The 23526-nt window shown below is 36.2% G+C and overlaps 1 protein-coding gene across 15 annotated transcripts in view; it reads left to right on the top strand.

The window, feature by feature from the left end:
• The window catches only part of NKTR (natural killer cell triggering receptor), a 63508-nt gene that overhangs the window by 26414 nt on the left and 13568 nt on the right, over nt 1-23526 (top strand). For 3 of the 15 annotated variants that reach the window (XM_025914159.2, XM_025914160.2, XM_086720540.1), the window contains exons 3-11: nt 2225-2299; nt 3287-3394; nt 4155-4199; nt 5949-6036; nt 14833-14862; nt 15384-15529; nt 16477-16699; nt 17396-17551; nt 23119-23206. In XM_025914159.2, coding sequence (XP_025769944.2) covers nt 2225-2299; nt 3287-3394; nt 4155-4199; nt 5949-6036; nt 14833-14862; nt 15384-15529; nt 16477-16699; nt 17396-17551; nt 23119-23206 — 959 coding nt within the window. Of the gene's footprint in view, nt 1-2224; nt 2300-3286; nt 3395-4140; nt 12630-14832; nt 14863-15383; nt 15530-16476; nt 16700-17395; nt 17552-19146; nt 19221-23118; nt 23207-23526 lie in introns of those variants that run through there. The other 12 variants (XM_086720548.1, XM_086720544.1, XM_086720542.1 and 9 more) reach the window with 12 other exon arrangements.

Here is a 23526-nt window from a genome sequence, read left to right on the forward strand (position 1 = left end):
GCTTAACCAACTGAGCCACCCAAGTGCCCCTAAATTTATTTATTTATTTTGATAGAGAGAGAGAGTGAGCAGGGGAGGGGCAGAGAGAGAGAGAGAGAGAGAGAGAGAGAGAGAGAGAGAGAGAGAGAGAATTCTAAGCAAGCTCTGCACCATCAGAGTGGAGTCTGATGCAGGGCTTGAACTCACAAACTGTGAGATCATGACCTGAGCCAAAACCAAGAGTCGAACACTCAACCGACTGAGCCACCCAGGCGCCCCTTTCATTTACTCTTAACAACATAATGCCATAAAGGAACCAAAACTTCAGCTCTAACTTAGACCCTGTCCCATGAGATTGAGAAGTGAATAGAATTTTTTTTTCTTCATCAAGTTAGAGGGTAAGATATTTAGAGGTGAGTGGTTTTTTAGAAACATCATTGTCGTTTGCTATCCCTCTCTGAATATTAGACCTGGAAATGTAATCACATTTAACTGTTTTCATATGTATTATACCACTCGAGGGTTCATAGCTCTTAATCATCTGTAAAGGAGGAATAGAAACATTTGAAACTTTTACTGGCTTTCATTTGGAAGCATCAAAGGTTTTGAAAAAAAGAAACTTGATGTTGAAGTTACTATAGTCCTAAAAGAAAAAGCTAAGTTTTTGAATGTTTTGATTATATCTTTTATCCTGGAAAGTAACTATCTTACAGGGATTCCAAAAATCTATGTTTTAGTCCGCAAAGCTAGATGGTTTTGAACTGACTTGTCACCAACCTAGTCAGCTATTTCCCAGGGATTTATGAAGATTGAAAATATTTTTATTACACTAGCAAAATATTTCCATGTAAATACAGAGTGGTATTATTACTGATATTACATGCATTAAAAAAATTCTAATTCCCTATCTTTTTCTTCATTCCTTTAGATGTAAAGATGAGCTAGAACGTTTTGAAATTGCTTTAAAATTTGGCTCCATTGAAGCGATAAGCAGAGTGTTCACACAAGAAAGTCTTATGTAATGCCATTAATCCCACTTTTTATCCCTTAAGGGTGTCTATTACAAGGTAGTTTGTAGCTTTGTTTTGTCCTCCGAGAAACCGACTGACATGGCCAGGAATAAATTCAAATCTTAGTGGTACAGAGTGATTCCAATCAGTGTGCATCTGTGCTGAAGACAACGTAACATTTGGTCCACAGTTAATTTTGATTTATTCTGTAAATCCCTTTTGATTAAATAAAAATGTTCATTCATAATGGAAAAGACTGTGTAGAATAAAAAGGAAAGGGGACTCGGGAAAGTGATTGTAAATCAAAATATTTTTTACTCTATTTGAGAACCTTTCAGGTCTGTAAAGCAAAACTACTTTGGTAGTAATACAATTTGCCTGTTGTGCTCTCATTCACAAGTGAAATTTTCCTGATATACAATACGTAATGATCTCACCACTCTGACAGCTGATGGAATGTATGCTTTATATTCTTGTCTTTTAAGAATTTCAGAGTTTTAATTTATAATATAGTAAATAGCAATAGATATAACCCACATTGTAAAAGCTCAATAATTTTTAAGAGTTTGAAGAAGTCCTGAGACCAAATAGTTTGTGAAGCACTTCCCTGTGGTATAATTAAATCAAATTTGTAAGCTTGTTCCTTCTCATTTCCTGTGTATTGTATTTTTTTTTCTGTCTGTTTTGTGTGTTTTTGGTATTTTTTAGGAACCACAACCAAGATGGCAGTTCAGGAAGTTGGTTCTAAGTAGTTCTTGCATAAAGGTAGAAGGCTAGATCCAGAGGGCAGAAGAACCTTCTTCTAACAGTATGGGCCAGAATGAGTGTCTTGTGATGATGTGCTCTCATCACTAGAGGGGCTCAAGCATAGATTAGACAACTATTATTGAGAATATTTTAAAGCAGATTAATGGTGTTTAGATAGGAGACTGTACTAAAAGGGATCTAATAATATGAAGCCCCTTTACAACACACTTGAAATCCTACAGTTTTCGGGCTGAAGCCGCTTAGGCTGCATATGAGTTCTAGCACTAACAAATAGAGTAGAATTCTTGTTAGTTGGTGTTGCTCCATGAAATTTTTTCCCGTTAAGCCTTTTGAAAAATTAAATTACAAAAATGGACTTTTCAGTTTGTTGATTCAGTTTGATTATTTGTGTTTTCTCCCATATAAAATAAAATGACCTATTTAATCATCTTGCTTACCTTTGTTTTTTTTAATGTGTTTTATTTCAGTTGGTCGCATTATGTTTCAGCTCTTCTCAGACATATGTCCAAAAACATGCAAAAACTTCCTTTGCCTATGCTCAGGTAAATGAATTGTTAAATTATTTCTGATGAGAAGTCATGACTTAGAGTTTTATCTTGCTTAACAGAATAGATGTTTTCCTTAAAAAGTAACGGGCTGTAAAATGAGTTTAGCACGTTAAAAAACACTATTTTCACTGGTAGGAAATCAGGGAAATATTTCTTGAAGAGAGGACAAAGAAATGGTCTCAAAAGTGAAAAAGAAAGTACTACTGCATGTAATTAAATCATCTCTAAACATTGTAGTTCAAAATTCTAAATTTTAGTATTTTGAACAAATTTAGCATTCCAGATTTCTTTTTTTTTGTAATTTTTTTTTCAACGTTTATTTATTTTTGGGACAGAGAGAGACAGAGCATGAACGGGGGAGGGGCAGAGAGAGAGGGAGACACAGAATCGGAAACAGGCTCCAGTCTCTGAGCCATCAGCCCAGAGCCTGACGCGGGGCTCGAACTCCCGGACCGCGAGATCGTGACCTGGCTGAAGTCGGACGCTTAACTGACTGCGTCACCCAGGCGACCCTAGCATTCCAGATTTCTAAGAAATTTAGGATTAGAAGATAGGCAAAACATAATGCAGTTGTTCTTTGTTATTTATAGTTGAGTTTATATATATTTTTCAATTAAAATAGGAAAAACATCTATGATGTTATTTTAAAATAGCAAATTAAGATTTTTAAGTGTGTGCTTGGATACACTTACGTACATATACAGTGTTTGTACCAACTCCTTCACCGCTCTCTCTTGGTGGAGCGATAAGCATTTCTAATCTGCTTTTCTCCTATAGCATATAGAGTCACTGCTACACAATTTAACATTTATATGCTGCTTGATACTTACTTTTGGAACCCATGTGTGTATTCCGTCGTCACCCTGTGTCTTGTATCTCTTACAGTGCCAGCACACAGGAGGGATTTCACAAAGGACTAATTTGGACTAATTTCCATGGACAGATATATTTGTAGCTAAACGTCATTTCTTTGTTTTCCAGGAGAGAAAGGCCTTGGGAAAACAACTGGGAAGAAGTTATGTTATAAAGGTTCCACATTCCATCGTGTGGTTAAAAACTTTATGATTCAGGGTGGGGACTTCAGCGAAGGTAGAGCTAAAAGTTACGCTTTTAATAACTCCAACTATCGGTTTCTTATGTGTTTCATACTGTTAATTGTAAATATTGTATCACAGTGTGAAGTAAATATTAAGTGGTCAGTGAATAGATGTTGGATGAGTGAATGTTGTAGAGCAAAAAATGTATGAAAAGCGAAATACCAAGCCACTTTATTTTGTTTTTATGTACTTTTAATAATATTACAGATTTTTGGTGAATTCTCTTACAATGAATACCAAGTACTTGTGGATTATTTTTATTCTTCCCGAATTTTGTTGTTATGATTACTTTTTGAAATAAATGGGTTATGGAGCTAGTTTATTTATTTTTTTTTTTTATTTACTTTTGAGAGAGAGAGAAAGAGAGCTCAATGAGCAGGGGAAGGGAAGAGAGAGGGAGACAGAATCTGAAGCATGCTCCAGGCTCTAGGCTCTGAGCTGTCAGCCCAGAGCCCGACGCGGGGCTTGAACTCGTGAACCACAAGATCGTGACCTGAGCCAAAGTTGGATGCTCAACTGATTGAGCCACCCAGGTGCCCCTGGAGATAATTTTTAATAATATTTATTATAACAGTACTGGACTTTTTTGCACTTATATTCAAAGATGAGGTTAATTGAGGATTTGTAGAATTTTGATTATAGCAATTACAAGTTGTTAGTTTCTTTAATAAATTGAAAGCATAAAAAGTAATTTATATGTATTAGTATATTTTAAATTGTCATTATAACTTAATATAGGTCATTATTTGCAGGTAATGGAAAAGGTGGAGAATCAATTTATGGTGGATATTTTAAAGGTAAGGCTTAATATTTTATGGTCTTTTGTTTCAGTTCTGATGTTAAAGCAAATTTGATCATGTACTTTTAATGAGGAGAGGTTTACTTATAGTTCACTTTTTGCATGAAACTAATGCTGCATGAAAATACTTTATTTGCATGAACTTGGGGATAAATTATATTGTAATATGTAACTTTTAATTGACAAGATTAATTAAGGCTAACTTTATGGTTAAACATGACTTTCAGCATGGAGGTTAGGCAACTATATACATGAAAACTCCTATCTTCCTGCCTAAAACTGTCAACATATTCTTTTGTTTATAGAGAATGTGGTCTTTTGCAAAATGAAAAGGTAAGAGAACGAAGCTCAGTAACACAAACTCCAATTCTGTTCCCTTGCACCCTTCCTAATAAGTTTATGGACAGCCTGGGTCAGGTTGTGGCTGGATTTCTTATATTGCTTGAAGACTTGGAAAATTCTGTATACTATTTCATACGTGCATCTGTATCTTTTTTTCTTTTCACAATGGGCTCTTAGTTCTACATCAGGAAAAAAATCTAGTTGTGTTTTTTTCCCCCTAAACCAAACAATTTCTTTGACTAAAAGTTGGTATTTCCTACTTTCTCAAAGGTTTGTATGTTTTCTTTTGTATACTAGAATCATATGATTGTATTTTATTCCTACAGTAGTAGTATTTGCATAAGTCTAACTATTGCATTTGCCCCAAAAAGCCTTAGAAAAGTCAGTTGCAGAGATTGATAATGGGATCCAATCTGATTAGATTTTAATGCCATGATAGCTTCAGCGTTATAATAGTCTTTTATATTTCTTTTGGGGGAAAATGGATTACCACTCTTTTTCAGAAGCCTGTTCCCAAGGTAATCATTTTTTAAAGTTTTCTATGTTTCTGTTTGTTCTAAAGAAAGGTTTGTTTGTATGAATGTTAAACGGAAATTTAAATTCGTTTTCAAGATATTTCTGCTGGAATTAAAATCCTCTCTGAGTGATCTTTATGGCAGTTTTTCCTTTGAACCAGTAGGAAACAGCTCATTAGCTGGTTCTATCAGCTTGTAGCAATTTGAGACTGATGTTGTAGGCCGCTTGAATGTGGTTGTTCCCTGCGGCAGATACTTATGTATCTTAAAACTATATTTCGCCCTTTAAGTTTTTGTTTTTATAGGATTTTCTTCCTTAGGTAATTTTTTATCCTGTTGTTAGGAATCTATATACTTGATTTAATTTAGGCATATCCTTACAACTTAAGTTCTGTAATTTTTTTGTTTTTTGCTCTCGTAGTCTAGCTTTAGTACAGTTGAGTAATAAATTTACCGTATAGAAACTAAGTTCATAAGATTATTAAACTTCTCCCATGTTTAGTGCATTAAGTAGGATAATTGGAAATTTGAAGGAAATGAGCTTTACTGTAGAGATTTTTCTAAAATTTCTTTACTGGTTTTCCCTGAAAGTCATAGTTCACATATCATATAGCCAAACTATGTTACTACTAAAAGTGACTGTTCTAAGGCTGTTTGTATAAAGTATTAAATATATGTTCTTTTCCTCAAGGCTTTAAGTAGTATCTTTGATCTTTTTATGCTTTTGTTTTTTGATTAGTTGTAAAAATTTTTTTCTAAATATTCAGACAAGTATCTGTACTGACGAGAAGAGGAATTTCATCCTTTGCTTTCTATTTATTACTGTGAACATTACACTTTAAAAGTGGCTTATAATTGGAGACTGACGAATTTGTGTTTTCTTCAAACAGATGAAAACTTTATTCTCAAACATGACAGAGCGTTCCTTTTGTCAATGGCAAATCGAGGGAAACATACCAATGGTTCCCAGTTTTTCATGTGAGTAGGCATAATTCAGAGATGAGCTTTTCTTAAACAGAGAAGCGCTGTTCATGAGAAAGATGGTAGAGTTAAACCAAGTTTAATGCTAGAATTCTGTCAACTTGGGCTTTATTATTAATTTCTAATGTTACAGAAACTGGTAAGCTCTAACAGCCGCCTCAGCTTTCAGCATATATCCTGCATTTGAAGAATGGTACTTACGAGATGTAACTTGAAGATGTACATTATTTTCAGAATACGTTGTCATCTTAAGAAAAGAAATTGGCTTCTACTTAGCAAATTTGGGGGCTCAGTTTGCTAAAACTAGATTGGAACATAAACTATTGGTCAACATTTAAAAGTTGTTCATGGCCTAGGAGTAGATGTCCTCTTGGCCTGGAAAGTAGTTGCTTTGAGTAAACCATTGTATGGTGGCTTTTTCTCTTAATGATGCTCTTTGAGTTCATTGGAGAGAGGTGCCATTATTTTCTGATATTGTATAGAGATGAGTGATTTGCTGTTGCATCAGCATTGTAGAAATCTTAAATCTTCTGAGATCTCTGTACATAATTAAATTAACCCAATATTGCTGTCATTTCGACCAAAATTTATGAGATTATCACTCAGGAAACTTCCGAATGCCGAATTTGCTTTTTAAAAAAATAAACAACTTTTCATGTATGTGCATGCACAACCAAAACCTTACTTACTTCTCATCTGAAAGCCCTTTGGGATACTTGTAGTTATATATTCTAATCTAAAGCTACTCTAAAACCCATTTTTATTGTAATCCCAGGATATAAAATAAGAAAGATAATTGACTAGCATGAAGTTCAAGAAGCTTTTGATTGGAAGTAAATCTCTAGAGTTGGGCTACCTATGTTGGAGAAATATTTTATTCACAGTTTACCAGAAAAAGTTTTTGTCATCTTTCTGAATGGATGAGTGTGAATGGCGCTTCCCTGTCTTTAAAGGAGTAAATTATTCATGTAAAATAAATCTCACATTTTAAAGTTGTCTGCAAAATAGATTTCCAACATGATCTGATAAAAGTTCAGATAAGGGGCATTCTATTTCTAAGAATGTCCTAAAAATGGAAAGCTGCTGGAAGATGACAGTGCTTGGAGCTGTGCAGGAAAGGAGGACCAAAACCATTTGTTCCTAGATCATGTTTTGATCCCATAGAGCAGTAGTTATTAAGACTTCTCTCCTAGAGCATGTTTCTATCCTTAACCTTCTTAAGGGCCAAAAAAAAAAAAAAAAAAAAAAAAAGGAAAGAAAAGAAAAATAGTGGGAAATATTTTGAAAAACTTCTTTTATAGTAATTTAATACAAAACTGTTTACTCTTTGATTGAGGTTTCCCATTTTCCATTTTTAAGCTTATCTGAACTGTGAACATGACAAACTAATGATTCATTGGTCAAGAAGCTACCATCTGAGGGCTCTAAAGTTTCTTTTAGATTTCCTTTTTTATATCACTACATGAAAATTTATCAGGCAGCACCAGCTTCTTCCCATTGCCACATACCAGTTAGCTTGTGTATAGAATGTAAAAACTGGTGCATACATTAATTACAATCCAGTGTCTGAGGTTCTCCCTTCAAAAAATACAGAGTATTTTGTTTCTGTGTACTTCAGTACGCCCTTAAGTCATTTCTAGGAATGCTTAGTATCAAACAAAATTAAGGCCATTGCTGTTTCTACCTAGTTTAATTTTACATTGGACTGCTATTTTTGACAAAGAATGCCAAATGAAAATTTTGACATCCATGAATTAGGATTAAAATTTTTCAGCTTCTTTTCATAATTAACTGTAGATGGCAGTAAAATCACTGAATTTGTGTTGAAAGAAAATTTTCTATTTTTAGTTTGAAATTTACTCATGGAAATGAATTTGCAGTTAAAAGCAATCTTGGAAGCAAATTTAGTGTTTTTGCACATACAAAAAAAAGATCCTTATCTTTTTTTTTTTAAAGAAATTTTTGTGGCATGTGCTTTTTTTATGCTGGCTAAAACTGCCAGTTCCCCATGTGTTGAAGGATAAAATAAAACTAACATTCACCTTTCTATACAAAGCACTTCCTTGCTTTTATAGAAAGGGAAAATGGAGATAATGGTCCGTAAAAGAGAAATGTTTGAAAATCTGTCTTGCAAGTCCAAATCCTTTTGGAGTTGGAAGTAGTAAAAAAAAAAAAAAAAAGTAGAACTTACTATCTTCAAGTTGTGTAAACCGTCACAGACAATCACTCTAAGAGGTGGGGCTGCGAGGGTTGGTGGTAGCAGGGCTAGCTGCCAGCTCCCCAAGGGCGGCAGCTACACCCCTCCCTCTCACCACAGCTCTGCCCTTTGGCACCTTGAGCAGCTCTTCTGCATTCCGAACAAGAAAGGGTGGTGTGACAATGGTGGTAAAATGCCAACGACTCCCTATATGGTTCCAGTCTCATAAGCTTACTAAGGATTTGTAATGCATCCTTGCAAAATTGCATTTGTAGCTCATATTTTAAATCTACTTTGTAATTCCTAAGGAGTAAATTTGGTGCTGTTAGTGTGAGTATTTGCAAAATGTTCCTCAAAGATTCTTGTGCTTTGTGCAGTAACTATTGTCTTTATTATTTACGCATTTAAAACTTCCCCTTCGTAAGGCATACATCATTTTTGTTAAACATGATTGCGCATATATTGCTTCCTTTGGATGGAACAATTATGTATCTGATAAAATTCGCATTTTCTTCTTTAAAACTATTTGTGATTTTTGCAGTTACTGCCTATGTCTACTACTGTGTTAGTCACAAAGATTTTGCTTTGGAGGGTTTAAATAGAATAAAACTGATTCTTTTTGGAATAATACTGCTCAAGAAACATGGAAGAGATGATATATAGCACTGTCCCCATGAATCACTAAGGAAATAACGGTCCGTTCATGTTAAAGTATTTTTGAAGAAATTCGAAGACCTGGGACCAAAGTAGTAACCCAGTTAACTCAGTATTTAGTCACTTTGTCCTTTATTATTTATTTGTTGGAGCCAAACACTAGAAAGAAACCATAATAAAAGCTATAGAATTATAAAGTCTTAGAGGAGAAAAGGATGTGATCCTCTAGACCAACATTTTCCTTGTATGTATAATGCTAAGATAAAATGACACACAGGGAAACATTTTTCTTTTCCTTTGGCTGTTAGTAACAGTCTGTTAATTCTGTTCTTATTTTCATTGTTTTTGTATATATTCATTGAAGAGATAAAGAAGGTATTGTATGAAGTAGTCATTAAAAAGATTAATTAGGGCGGTTTATAGCTTTGTATTAAATAACTATTTTTCTGGGTTAGAGCCACTAATCTAGCTATCAGGAGGCCTTGGTTCTAGTTTTATTTGCTATTCACCTTGAGTTAGTTCTATCTTTCCTTTTCGGTTTATAAGATACCTACCCATTCTCATAGGTAAAGTAAACATTTTGGCATGAAAATGTGGGCATAAAAGGAAGAAAGTGTTTGTAGGTTGATCCTAAGTTTTTGAATATGTGGAATGATTTCTGTGCAAACATTGTCTTGCCCCTCAAGGAGATAGTTTGCTAATTGCCTAATTTTCATCAGTCTGAAAGGTGCTGCAAAGAAACTTCAGGCTCATTTGTCTAAATTAGGCAGCAGTCTTCATCGGCTACGGATAGAACGATGGCGTGGTGGTTACACTGGTCTCCCTTTGCTTAGTGTGTGGGACCTTATGTACAGCCGTGGAGTAGGAAGACCTACGGAGCTCTGGAGAGCAGTGTTTGTCACTGGCCACGGTCATTGGTCATGGTAATTATAAAAAGTTAAGAAAAGATAATGTAGGCGAGTCAAGCTTGAAACAAAAAGCCTTATATTTTAACAGGCATAAAGAGGACTATAGGAGGACAACATAGAGAAGTTCCAGGATGTGTTCTAACCAGACTTGTAGGTGGCTGCTCACCTCCATAGGAGAGAAGTGCTGGTCACTTCAGAGCAGAGCAAGGGGTACTCAAGGTGGTTTGTTGTTAAGGGGTTTATAAAGCTGTGGAGATTTTGGGTAGCAAAAGAGAATTTGTGCAGAAATGCTTTTTGCCTCCACACATTCATGAATTTGAGAAGAAATGCTAGTAAGTGTTAATAATCTGGGCAGTTCTGGTTTTCCTTCCTTTTGGGGGGTAATATCTTCATGTGTAAATTGTAAGATTTTTCATCAACAAAGATGTTGATGAAACTTGACCTTAAACCCAAGTTCTCTGAATATGAAGTGTCATCTGTAACATCCAGTCTTACTATTACTTAGTGTTTATGTGACATATGTGTTAGCCGCCTGGAAGGGATTTTGTGTCTGGTAGTGTTTGATGTGTATTATGTTAACCTGAGTGCTGAACTTTTGAAAGCTGTTCGGTGACTTTTGGAACACACAGGAAGAGCTCTGTAACATGGCTTGGTTAGTTTCTGTGGCCCTTGTCACTCTATATAATTTGGTGCCTCTTCCATGATTGTGTGGTAGTTTCACGAGTTGAAGGGGAAAATTGCATGTGAGAGGCTACGCTAGACAGAAATAGGTTATTTTTACTTCCATACTACTTTACACCTGGAGTCACTTTTTCTTTTGAAAACATCCATTGAAAACACCACATTATTTGAAACATATTCTTTTTTAACAGTAATTCATGTGTCAATGCCTTTATAAGAAATTAAAGCTTATTTTTAAAGATTTCAAGGCTTAATATGTCCAAAACCTTAATAAAGAATTTTGTCCACTGTGTATAATGTGGGTTTTGGTCTGATAATAGTAGATAATGTTTAAAGTTTAATAGAGTTAGAGTTGGTCAGACTGCGTACTTTTTGAAAAAAATTTTTTTTACAATGGGGAAAGTCACATTAGGCAGGGAAAGCAAGTATCATGGCCAAAATTTGACATCATACTCTTATACTTTTATCTCCCTTGCCTTTTTATCCTTTGAGAAGATCCTTAAAATTCTAATTATGCTGCTTTATTATTTTATTATTGTTAGTTTTGGGGACTTAACTTCGAAAATGTGTGTAAAGGCAGTGAACAGAAACTATAGTCCAAACTTTGCTCATTTACTCCTGATAGTGGTCTGTCGTGAAGTGTGATGAAAAAGATTTCAAATGTAGAAACATGAAAGGTTCTTTAACTACTTGAAGAGAATTACTGAAAAAGAAAAAAGTTCCCTGAAATTTTGTGCTGAATTCTCTTAATTCTTTTCATTGAAGTTTTGCTTTCCACTGGTAGTAACTAACTGCTCCTGGGCATTCAGATTTTTAGATTTGTGTACTCAGGATACATTATTCTCTTTTTGAGAAAGATGTTGGTTGACTTAGCAAGTTTGTAGGATTTGCAAAGCGAAATAGAATGCTTTGTTATTCACACTCTAGTGTTAACAATATTAAGGCTCTGAGCAGATTCCCATTTTAACCAGCGTTTTTCTTAAGCATAGTTCATCTCTACGTACATATCCTATGTGAAAGAAAATTTAGAGCCCTCCATTTTAAAAAAGCTCTTGTGCTTTGCATAAAACTTGAAAATACTTAATTTCAAAGTTATATTGATATTAAAACATAGAATCAGTCTTGTCTTAAAAGTGTATTACAATTTATTTCTTGCCATTTTTGTGTAAAATTTACAGAAAGAGTGTTACACCGTGCGCTCCAAAGGTAATGTCTCAATCCTCTAAGGCTCTCTTTTTCTTTCTTTGCCTTTATCTCTTTAATCCTATTGTTATGTGCATTGAACCGTTTTAAGAAAAACTTTCTGCTTGATTTATGGCAGCAATACATGTAAAACAAGTGTGTTTTATTGTTCATGGTTAATCCTGGGAAGTGTATTTTAATTTCAGTGGCTTGTTTCCACCATTTTCCACACCTCTTCTGGGGGAGGGTGGGGAAGAGGGTATATTTATAAAATGGTTTAGATTTCATTGCAGTACAGAACTATTAATTTCTGTGTAAGGCCAAAAGATTCTTTGATAATGGTATAAAACTGTAGATTGTTTTTTGGAGTAACAGTGACACTTTTTGATTTCTAGGATTTATAAAGTTTAAATGAATCCTTATGCTTATATTTTTAAAGTATATTCACGGGGTAGATAAAACTGGAAAATCAGTGTCGAGTGACAGGAGAAAATGGAAATGTGAAAATATCGAAAGCTTTTATAATTTGAAATGTTCTTTGTGGTTCTTTCTCTTTTAGGTTTGTTTTCATAAGCGTGTGTAAACTTACATATTTATGATAATCTCTGGCCTTTAAGGTCTGAGCTTACTGAGCACATGTCCCGTCCCCACTGCATGGGTCTTGACAACCGTATAGTTTTGAAAGATCAGTATGATTAAGAGGTGGTGGGATGAGATCTCTGCCCGGTTGAGTAGGATTGAGTAGCAGGGACAGAGCATATCCTTCCTCCCTGCCCGTTTGGCAGTGCCCTCTGTTTTTCCATGTCTGTTGTCAGCCCAGTGCCAGTATGCCTGCTTCACAGTGTTATTTCTACTCCTGAAATGTAGGCTGAGAACCCCAAAGGGCTTCTTTGTTCAGATACTGTTAGTGTTGTTAATATGTAGCCTACCCCAGTTAAAGTATAAATTTGTATTTCTGCATCCTGAACTGCAGATGCCAGTGATGGACTTAATTACTCACACCAGCTTAGGCACAGCAGGCCAGCTGAAGTTTGTCCTTCAGATAATTTGTTCTTGTCTTCATTTGTTTTCTTCCCCGTTAGAATAAAGGATCGACTTTTTTAGTTTTCATGTGAATTCAAAGCAAAACTCGAATCTGTCACCAAGGTAGCCATTCCCTCTTCAGATCCAGTCTCAAGTAGTCTGTTGCTACATCACTGCTATTAGCTGAATTGTTTTCATCTCACCATTTGCTCGAAAGTTTTGCCATCATGTGGTTTTTACAGGACTCCTATTAGCCAGCGTAGCGAATTGAATTCGGTTTTGTGTGTTTTAGGAAAATCTGTAGGCTCTTCCCTAGTACCAAAAGATTTGAGAGTTGTGAGAGAAAGGATCAAGGAAGGAGGAGGAATATACCTAATTAATACACCACTTCTTGTTTTCACTGCTACATATTTGTTTTTTTTTTTTTTTTTTTTTTTTCCAACTTTTATTTATTTTTGTGACAGAGAGAGACAGAGCATGAACGGGGGAGGGGCAGAGAGAGAGGGAGACACAGAATCGGAAACAGGCTCCAGGCTCTGAGCCATCAGCCCAGAGCCTGACGCGGGGCTCGAACCCACGGACCGCGAGATCGTGACCTGGCTGAAGTCGGACGCTTAACCGACTGCGCCACCCAGGCGCCCCACATATTTGAATTTGATCCCTTAAACTATAAGAACATTTTTTTACCTTTAAAAATTTTACCTCTTACATCTTTCATACAATAGAATCACTGTCCAGCATATGTACTAATTTCTTCCTGTCATTAGTGTGCTTTACTAAAGTTTTATATTTGTGGGAAGCACATTATTATGCAAAGTGGTTTCTGGATTCTGGTTTAATTATTTAATCATTAGTTCCTCACCAGCTTGCTAGATTTTCTCTTTTTCTTTCTTCTGTTTTTACTCATTTTTACTATTATATTGGCTTGAATTACCACTTCTCAGTCTTCTAAGGAGAATTTGAGACTTTGTGGTTTTAAAATTCAAGATTCCTTTTAAAATTCTGGAACTTCCTAAATTGACAATTTAAAAAAATTCCATAGTACTTTTTCAGAACTGAATATTCTTAATGTAAGTATAAATGCTATCATTCCTTGCAATGATTTTTAACATTGCTGTGAAGGTTAAAAATTGTGTTTTGTTGACTTACATGTCTTAGAATTGCCTTAAAATGAATATAAAAATTGATATGGGAGCTTCTAGTACAGTTAACTTCTTTAACATAGCCTCATATCCAGTGTCCTTTCTCAAATTCTGCTATTTCTCATTATTATAAACTAAGATTTTTGTGGCTTTTGAATTTTTTCACTGTAGTTCACATAGTGTGAAAATTTGTGAAAATGCTATGGGAAAACCAGTTTGGGTTCAAAATCTCTTAACCAGATAATACCCCATAGGCTTCCTAAGAGTGACTATCTGCCAGTTTGTGACTGTAGAAGAAGCTGGTTGGGCATTTTCTGGGCCATGGAAATTTAAGGTGTCTATAACGTTATCCATCATTACTTGCTGGCTGTCAGAAGTTTGACAAATTGGAGGTTTGCTCCCTGTCGCATTTTCAGAGTTGCTGTGTGAGTGGCAGAACTTCACCTTAGGTGGGAGAGGCAGGAAGTTTTGAAAACAGGACTCCCGAGGCCTACCTCCATCTGCCTTCCTAAAAGATGCAGACCGACTCAGTATGAGAAGTAACAAATAGAAGAACTCATTTAAGGGGGAGGTGGGGGGGGAGGGGGGCAAGCAAGTGTTGATCACACTTTTTTTTCCTTAGGGCAGATGATAGTGCTTTTTATTCTCTTTAATTATCTTGATGACTTTTGAGTTGATTTTTGCTTTTGTTGTTATTTTGGATTCAAGAGTATCTTTAATTTTATTGTATATTTATGCTGTACATTTCAAACCTGTTTCATATGTTATGTATAGGTATAGTCTTCATATTGGAGAAATAGATACAACTTTGTAATTATAATCTTGAGGGTTTTTTTAACCAGTAAAATGGCTACTATGGCTGTTTGTAAGGTTTTTAAGTTGAGATGTGTATCATGTTTAACTTTTCCCCATCTTTTTATCTTTACCTCTTTGTTCTCTACATGCCCTTCTGCTCTGTTCACCCGAACACCTGGTTTTTGCCATCTTTGTGTTGATGTTTACACAGTACTACCAAACCTGCTCCACACTTGGATGGGTAAGAGTTACATTTTATTACCTTGGGGAGTTGGTGGGGTGGCCAGTCTACTACAAATTGGACCATGGATGAACCTCTGGGGGGTGCTCTTGATTCCTGATCTAATCTCTCACAGCCAAGCCCCTCCCTAAGGATCAGAGGTTAGTCCGTCTGGAGAACTCATATTGTCATGTCACTGAATCTGGGCAATGGATAGACTTCTCAGCCTTGCTATCTCTAGTGACCCTGTAACAACGGTTTCTGAGCATCGAGTGCAATCTCTTCTCAGATTCTCCACCGTAAGATAGTTAAGAAATATTGTTTTAAGCAGAAAACTAAGGCCCGGTTTGAGTCGTGTTTTTATTTTTTCCTTTTTATGAAGCAGATGTCAAGTTCTAATTCCCTTCTAGTTGCTTCATTCATCAAACACTTTGCTTTTATATTTAGTTCTGTAGACATGTCATTTATAACGGTTGTCTTGATTACTGATTGTGGCTTAATTGTCATCAAACCAATTCTTTCTTGAATTTGTATTGTGACAGGGTGCATGTCGTCTTTGGATTGGTTATTTCTGGTTTTGAAGTAATTGAACAGATTGAAAATCTGAAAACCGATGCTGCAAGCAGACCTTATGCAGATGTGCGAGTAATTGACTGTGGGGTGCTTGCCACAAAATCATCAAAAGATGGTAAGAGTTTTGGGGGGAGTGGAGGGGAGCTAGGATACTGGTAAAACACGGTGAAGATTATAGTTGAAAGATACCTCCTGAACTTTAGTAGTGGAAAAACCATTCAAGTAGTACATACAGCAGTAACCCATGCCTCTGTATCATACCTTATACCCAAGCCATCAACAAATCTTATCAAATCTTACTTCTTTTTACTTCCCATGTTATCAGCCTTGTCCAAACCACTGCTGTCTCTTACTTGGATTATTGCAGTAGCCTCATAACTATTCAGTTTGCCTCCGCCCTTCTTATAATCTCTTCTTGGCAGCAGTAAATTCCTAACTGGTCTCTTTGCTTGTACTCTTGACTCTGTAGTCTGTTAATAGCAACCAGAGTGATCTTCTCCAAGGGCTCCCTTCTTAGCCAGCCAAACTAAAGTCTTTACTTGGTCTGTAAGGCAGTCTGTTCTCTCCTGTGTCTCTCACCTCTTCACCCTCATTCATTGCCCTCCCAGCCATGTTGACCTTTACCCAGACATGCCAAGCACAGGGATTTTGTGCTGGTGTCCGTTCTTTCTGGAGCACTCTCCATCCAGATACCTACATGACCCCTTACGTCACTTCCTTCAAGTCTCTGTTTGAATGTTATCTTCAGTTACTGCCCATCTCTCCCTATTCCCTTTACCTTGCTTTTTTTGTATTTCTGTTCAAGCACTTCTCATTTGTCATATTATGCAGTTACTTACCTCTTTTCTTATCTGATCCAACTAGAATATAGACTTCATAAGGGCAAGGGCTTTGTTACCTTACCATCTCACCAGCAAATTGTGTTATCAGCATGAAAAAATGTTTACTTAAATTTTGTCTTTAGTTTGCTGTTTATAAAGCATGTTTTATGATACTATTTTTTACTCTGAAAGGTAGACACTAAGATCTAGTACTAATATTTTTGTTAATATTTCTTAAAAGTTTTTGAGAAAAAAAGGAAGAAACCAACTCATTCAGAAGACTCGGATTCCTCTTCCAATTCCTCTTCCTCTTCAGAATCTTCTTCAGAAAGTGAAATTGAACATGAGAGAAGCAGAAGGAGGAAACATAAGAGGAGGCCAAAAGTTAAGCATTCTAAAAAGAGACGAAAGGAAGCAAGCAGTTCCGAAGAGCCAAGGAATAAACATATAATGAGCCCAAAAGGGTAAGTGTGAAATGCCAGGGTAATCTTAACCTAACACAAAGACACTCTGGAATGGGGAAAGTATATGCAATTCTGTAAACTTCATTTTATTACCTATTGTTGAAAAAGGATAGCATTTTTTTTAACTTTAATTTGAAATCTGACAAATCTAAGGGTGGCACAGAGATTTCATATTAAAGATTTATGTGTTTGCAGGTGAAAAAAATCCCTGAAACTCTTAAAAGAACAAAGGATCATTTGACAGTTTCATACCATAATTTTAGTACTGTGGCTTTTTCACTGTGTTAATGTTTTATATGTTCTTTGTGAAAATTGTACAAACCTTTTGAGATTTGTGAGATATTAATAGTTTTGCTGTTTCATAATTTAAAAAAAATTTTTTTAAGTTTATTATTTATTTTGAGAGAGAGAGAAATAGCACATGTGCATGCGTGAACAGGGGAGGGGCAGGTAGAGGAAGGGAGAGAGAATCTCAAGCAGGTTCCTTGCTGTCAGCACAGCCCAACGTGGGGTTCAGTCTCACAAACCGTGAGATCATGACCTGAGCCAAAATCAAGAGTCAGATGCTTAACCAGCTGAGCCACCCCGGCACCCCGCTATTATTTTATTATTAATTGTTATATATTATTATTTAATATTCTTGTGAAATGCAGACATTGCATATTTTAATTGGTGACTTGATTTGTTCTCTCTAAGTTACTCTGAGAGGAGTGATACCAATGAAAAAAGGTCAGTTGATTCAAATGCTAAAAGGGAAAAGCCTGTGGTCCGACCAGAAGAGATTCCCCCAGTTCCAGAGAACCGATTTTTACTGAGAAGAGATATGCCTCTTGTCACAGTAGAACCTGAACCGTAAGTAGGATGATTAACCTCTTTGTTTTCCTTTCTGTGAATGGTAATTCCATCAGCTCACTGCACTTCCACACTTATTTGTTGAGCATGACCCATAAAGATCTTTGAAGAATACTGTGGGAGATGCCAGGCTAATGAATGACATGTACCGTGCCTTTCAGAATTCACATTCTACTAATAGGGAAAGGGGGTTGGTCAAGTGGATCAGGGGAGAAGTTCTTAACGGGAGGTCTGGAAAGATTTCATTACTAATTTTTTTTCCTTGACTTTTCATTAGAGGTGAGATTTGGTTATCAGAAGAGAGGGTTAGTTGAACTCTTTGGATCCACTTGAATGATAAAACGTGTTCCAATTTGAATAGTGTACAATTAATTGCATTGATTAGGGATATAATTTAGTATCATAAATATGTGACTTTTGCTAACTTGCTCAGTGATAACTTCTCTGCATTGGAAAAGGTAATGTGTAGTTTTAGATTTGGTATAATAGTATATTTTGTGTATTAACTCAAGTTTAGAATTATTAAAAGAAATATTGTTTGAACAGAAATGTCATAATGTGGCTGGTGTGGTGTAATTGATAAGTGCCCGATGAAGAGTTACATTGAAGGTTAAGAGGTTATGCACATGTTCCTGTTCACAGTCAGGTCTCCACATAAGGTTATCGTTTAATTCATTAAATATTTTTAAAGCCTAGTATTGTCTTATTTTAGAAAGCTATTATAAGATGGGATTTATCTTTGAATTAATAGCTGGTGTTTTCATTTTTAAAAACTGGCTGCTAATAAATTTTAGTGGGATTCTTCTTAAAATATAAGATACCAAGTTCATTGATGGAATCTATTTGACTTTCAGAAAGTAGGAAACTTGAAAGGTTAGTTTCTCTGTCATATGGCAGGTATTGGCAAATTATGGTCCATGGACCAAATTTGGCCTGTTGCCTATTTTTGTACAGCCCATGAGCTAAAAAAAATGGTTTTCTTGTGTTTAAATGTTTGTAGGAAAAATAAAAAGGAGAGTAATATTTTGTGCCATGTGAAAATTATATGAAACTCAAATTTCAATGTCCATAAATAAAATTTTACTGGAACACAGCCACATCCATTTGTTCATGATAAGAGAATAAGTAAGGGCTGTTTCTGTGCTACAACAGCAGACTTGAGTGGCTGTAGCAGAGTTTGTATGTGGTGTTCTCTTGCCTTACACTGCTACGTGGTGCACTGCCCATCACAGTGATGCTGGTAGAACTCTCCAGTATTTCAAGTGCTACCCATATAACCCATCTATGTGAAAAGATATTTTTAAAGATGAAATATGTACAGTCTCATTACAGATCAGCATTAGCACTATATTGATAGGGAACACTGTGAACCCCAATTAACGTGAAATGTTCTCTCTCCTCCTTAAAAGGGCTCCATTCCTTTCGTTAGTAGATCTTTATTACAAAGAAATGATACTCAGTTATATTTCAAATTTCATTGATAAAACATTAGTTAAAATTTGTTTTCTTTCTTGTTATGTAAGTATCTACATAATAGCCTTAATTTTCTTCTTGGCCTACAAATCCTAAAATACTTACTCTTGGATTCTTTTCAGAAAAAGTTTGCTGACCCCTGTTATCTGGTGTTGTTAAAGCAGTGATTGATTGCATTTGTGACTGATTACTGCTGGTAATTTTGTTTGGTCGTCACTCTTCTTTAGTCACATAACATCTTTGGAAGTTATTTTGTGCAGAATTATTTTAAATCATAATTGACTGCTAGTTGTGTTGTATTAAGATAGCCCATTGACCTATTTTATTAGGATCCTTAAGATTTTGATCAGTCGTTTGGGCGTTATAATTAAGTGTGCTTCAAGAACTCATCATAGGCAAGGATAAGAAGCAAGGGCTGTCAGCCATATGAACTTGCCACCTTACTGATTGACCAGCAGTCAGGTGAAGGGAGGGTAGCAGAATTGGATCAGTACCAAAAGGTTCCTAGGTAAATGTTAATTCTTGCTGAACACCTGTAGGCAAGTTCACTGCTTTTTCTTCACAAGGAAAATGGGGTTAATGGTTGCCTACCAAGATACCTACTTCTCATTGTGAGAATTAAGTCATGTCATGAACATGAAATGGCTGAATAAACTGTTGTATACTTTGTAGTTGACTTTTTTTTTTACAGTATCATTTTATGTTTCTCTGGATCCTTAGAAAACCCTGTATATTGGTTTTAAGAGTGAAGTTGCATTTCTTTCTGTGACTTTGGGCAAGACTTTTAACCTCTTAAAATTCTCTCTTTAAAATGAAGATGTGAATAGTGCCTACCTCATAGTGCTGTTAAGAGAAGTAAATGAGCTAATGCCTTTAAGTGCTTATTAACAACCAGCAATGAACAATCTGAAAAGGAAATTAAGAAAGTAGTTGCATTTAAAACAACATCTAAAAGAATAAAAGAGGCGGGCGGGGGGGGCGCCTGGGTCACTCTGTTGGTTAAGTGTCCAACTTCAGCTCGGGTCACGATCTTGCTGTTCCCAAGTTCAAGCCCTGCGTCGGGCTCTGTGCCAACAACTCAGAGCCTGGAGCCTGCTTCAGATTCTGTGTCTGTGTCTCTCTCTGCACCTTCCCCACTCATGCTCACTCTCTCTTTCTCTCTCTCTCTCTCTCTCAAAAATAAATAAACACTAAAAAAATTAAAAGAATAAAATGGGAGTAAATTCAGTTAAAAGGGTAAAAGACTTGTACAATGAAAATCACAAAATATTTAGAACTAAATAAATGGAAGGACATTGCACGTTCATGGGTTGGAAGACTTAATATTGTTAAATGTCAGTACTAGTCAAAGTAAGTTTTGGATTCAGTGCAATCCCTATCAAATTTCAGCAGCCTTTTTGCAGAAATGGAAAAGTCCATATCCAGAATCTTAGAATCATAGGGGGCCCTGAATGGCCAAAACAATCTTGAAAAAGAAGGGCGGAGATGGAACACTTATACTTTTTTTTTTAATGTTTATTTAATTTTGAGAGAGAGACAGAGCAGGAGTGGGGGAGGGGCAGAAAGAGAGGGAGATACAGAATCCGAAGCAGGCTCCAGGCTCTGAGCTATCAGCACAGAGTCTGATGCAGGGTGCGAACCCATGAACTGTGAGATCATGACCTGAGCCGAAGTCAGCCACTTAACCAACTGAACCACCCATGCACCCTGTAGCACTTATACTTTCTGATTTCAAAACTTAACACAAAGCTATAGTTATCAAAATAGAGTGGTACTGGCATAAAGATTAATATATAGACTAATGGGATAGACTTGAGATTCCAGAAATAAATTCATACCAGCATATGTGGACAGTTGATTTCAGACAAGGGTGCAGATTCCATTCAGTGGAGAAAGAAGTCTGTCTCTTCAATAAATGGTGCTGGGACAACTGGACTTCCACATGCAACAGAATGAGGTTGGACCCCTACCTCACATTATATGCAAGAATTAAAATGAGTCCATGACCTAAATATAAGAGCTAAAACCATAAAACTCTTAAAAAACATAGGGGTAAATTGTTATGACCTTGGGTTTGACAATGAATTCTTATATTTGACACCAAAAACATGGACAACAGTAACACAAAAAGACAACTCAGTTAAAAAAATTTCTTTTTAAATATTTATTTTTGAGAGAGACAGAGATAGAATGCAAGTGGGTTAGGGGCAGAGAGAGAAGGAAACACAATCCGAAGCAAGCCCCAGGCTCTGAGCTGTCAGCACAGAGCCCGACGCGGGGCTTGAACTCACGAGCTGCGAGATCATGACCTGAGCTGAAGTCTGACACTTAACCAACTGAGCCACCCGGGTGCCCCAAGACAACTCAGTTTAAAAAATAGGCACAGCACTTGAATAGACATTTCATACAAGTGGCCAGTAAGTGCATGAAAAATGCTTAACATCATTAGACATTAGGGAAATACAAATCAAACTCACAATGAGATACTACTCGCTTACTAGGATGGCTGTAATTTAAAACTAAAACCAAAAAAACTAGTGTCAGCAACGATATGGAGAAATTGAAATCCTTATACATTGGTGGCAGGAGTCTAAAATGATGGAGACGTTGTGGAACACAGTTTGGTTGTTTCTCAAAAAAATTAAACCGAGATTTACCACGTAACCGAGCAATTCTATTGCTACGATTTCAAAAGAATTGAAAATCAAGAACCAAACAATACTTGTATGCCAGTGTTCATTGCAACATATTCACAGTAGCAAAAAGGAGGACAACTGATCCCAAGTTACCAACAGATGAATGGATGAACAAAATGTGGTGTGTACATACAGTGGAATGTTATTTGGCCATAAATTGGAGGTTACCAGGGGCTGAGGGAGTTGGGGGGACTGGGGAGGTATTCCTTAATGGGTAGAGTTTGGGTTTGAGTTTTGGAAAGGTAGTAGTGATGGATGCACAACATTGTGAGTGTAATTAATACACTGAACTGCGAACTTAAAATGTCCAATTTTATGTTATATATAATTTACCAATAAAAATGTTAAAAATGTTGATTAATGTAATGTCTGACACATAGTACTCAATAAAAGCTAGCCATTATGTTAATAACAGATAAAAAACAAACTTAAGGTGGGGGCACCTTGGTGGCTCAGTCAGTTAAGCTGACTCTTGGTTTCAGCTCAGGTCATGATATCATGGTTCATGGGATTGTGCCCCTGCATTGGGTTCTGTGCTAACAGCACAGAGTGTGCTTGGGATTCTCCCTCTCCCCCTCCCCCTCCCCCTCCCTTCCCCCTCCCTTCCCCCTCCCCTCCCCCTCCCCCCCCACCTCTCTCTCAAAATAAACAAACAAACTTTAAACAAACTTGAGGTATGAAGACTTCTCATGCATGGAGGATGATAGCTGCCCCCAAAACTATACTTTTAGCATTGCCGTAAGGTGGCAGCATTGAAGGAGGGGTAGCTTATCTCAGAGTTGGGAAGACAAATGAATTATTAAACATTGAAATAGGGGCACTGGTTGGCTCAGCCAGTTCAGTGTCCAGCTCTTGCTTTCGGCTCAGGTCATAATCTTGCAGTTCGTGAGATTGAGCCCTGCATTGGGCTCTGTGCTGACAGTGTGGAGCCTGGTTGGGATTCTCTTTCTCTGCTCCTCCCCTGCTCATGCACGTGCTCCATCTCTCTCTCTCTCTCTCTCTCTCTAAATAATTAAATAAACTCCATATATATATATATGTAAATAATTTAAAAAACACAACTTAAGCATAAGAACCAGGAATATCTTAGGATTCCCTTAGAACATCACTGTTTTTGACAAGAGACATAAAAAGGAATTTTGTTTAAAAGAAGTACTGTGCTTAAAAAGGTATATAGTATGGTATGTTTCTACTCAATTGGATTACTTTTTTTTTTGTTTTTAAATTTTGGCATTTGAAGAGTTTGCTTAGAAAAATTATCTAGGGAGTGCTTCATTTTACAGAGGTGTTGGATCTAAATGAAATGATTTTGTTTTGTAGGAGCATAAATTCTGCATTTAAATATTGAGAAATCCACCTAGCATTTGCTTATTTTTAATTTTCAGTTTTCTTTTCCAGGAAGATTCCTGATGTTCCACCCATTGTAAGTGATCAGAAACCATCTGTATCAAAATCTGGACGGAAGATTAAAGGAAGGGGTACAATTGTATGTTTATTAAGACTTCTTTTTTCAAACTACTTATCTAAGCAGTATGTTTTTGCCTATAGGCAAAACCCCAGCCTTAATTTTAGGTATAATCCAACATCTGCTCAAGGAACTGGCTGTATTCTCCACAGGTATGGGAACGTACTGCTGTTAGATGAAAATTTATTGCTATGTTTTTGAGTATGAAATGGCCTGAGAAGCAATAAGTGATTATGTTGAGAAATCTTAGTATGTTGAGTAATCTAGGCCAATGCAGGTAACTGTTAGGATTTCAAAGAAAAAATCCCATTTCTTTTAGTCTCTTACGTTTGACATAACTT

This window comes from Puma concolor, chromosome C2 (genome assembly GCF_028749965.1).
Source record: "Puma concolor isolate L17-30 chromosome C2, mPumCon1.1.hap2, whole genome shotgun sequence".
Classification (NCBI taxonomy): domain Eukaryota; kingdom Metazoa; phylum Chordata; class Mammalia; order Carnivora; family Felidae; genus Puma; species Puma concolor.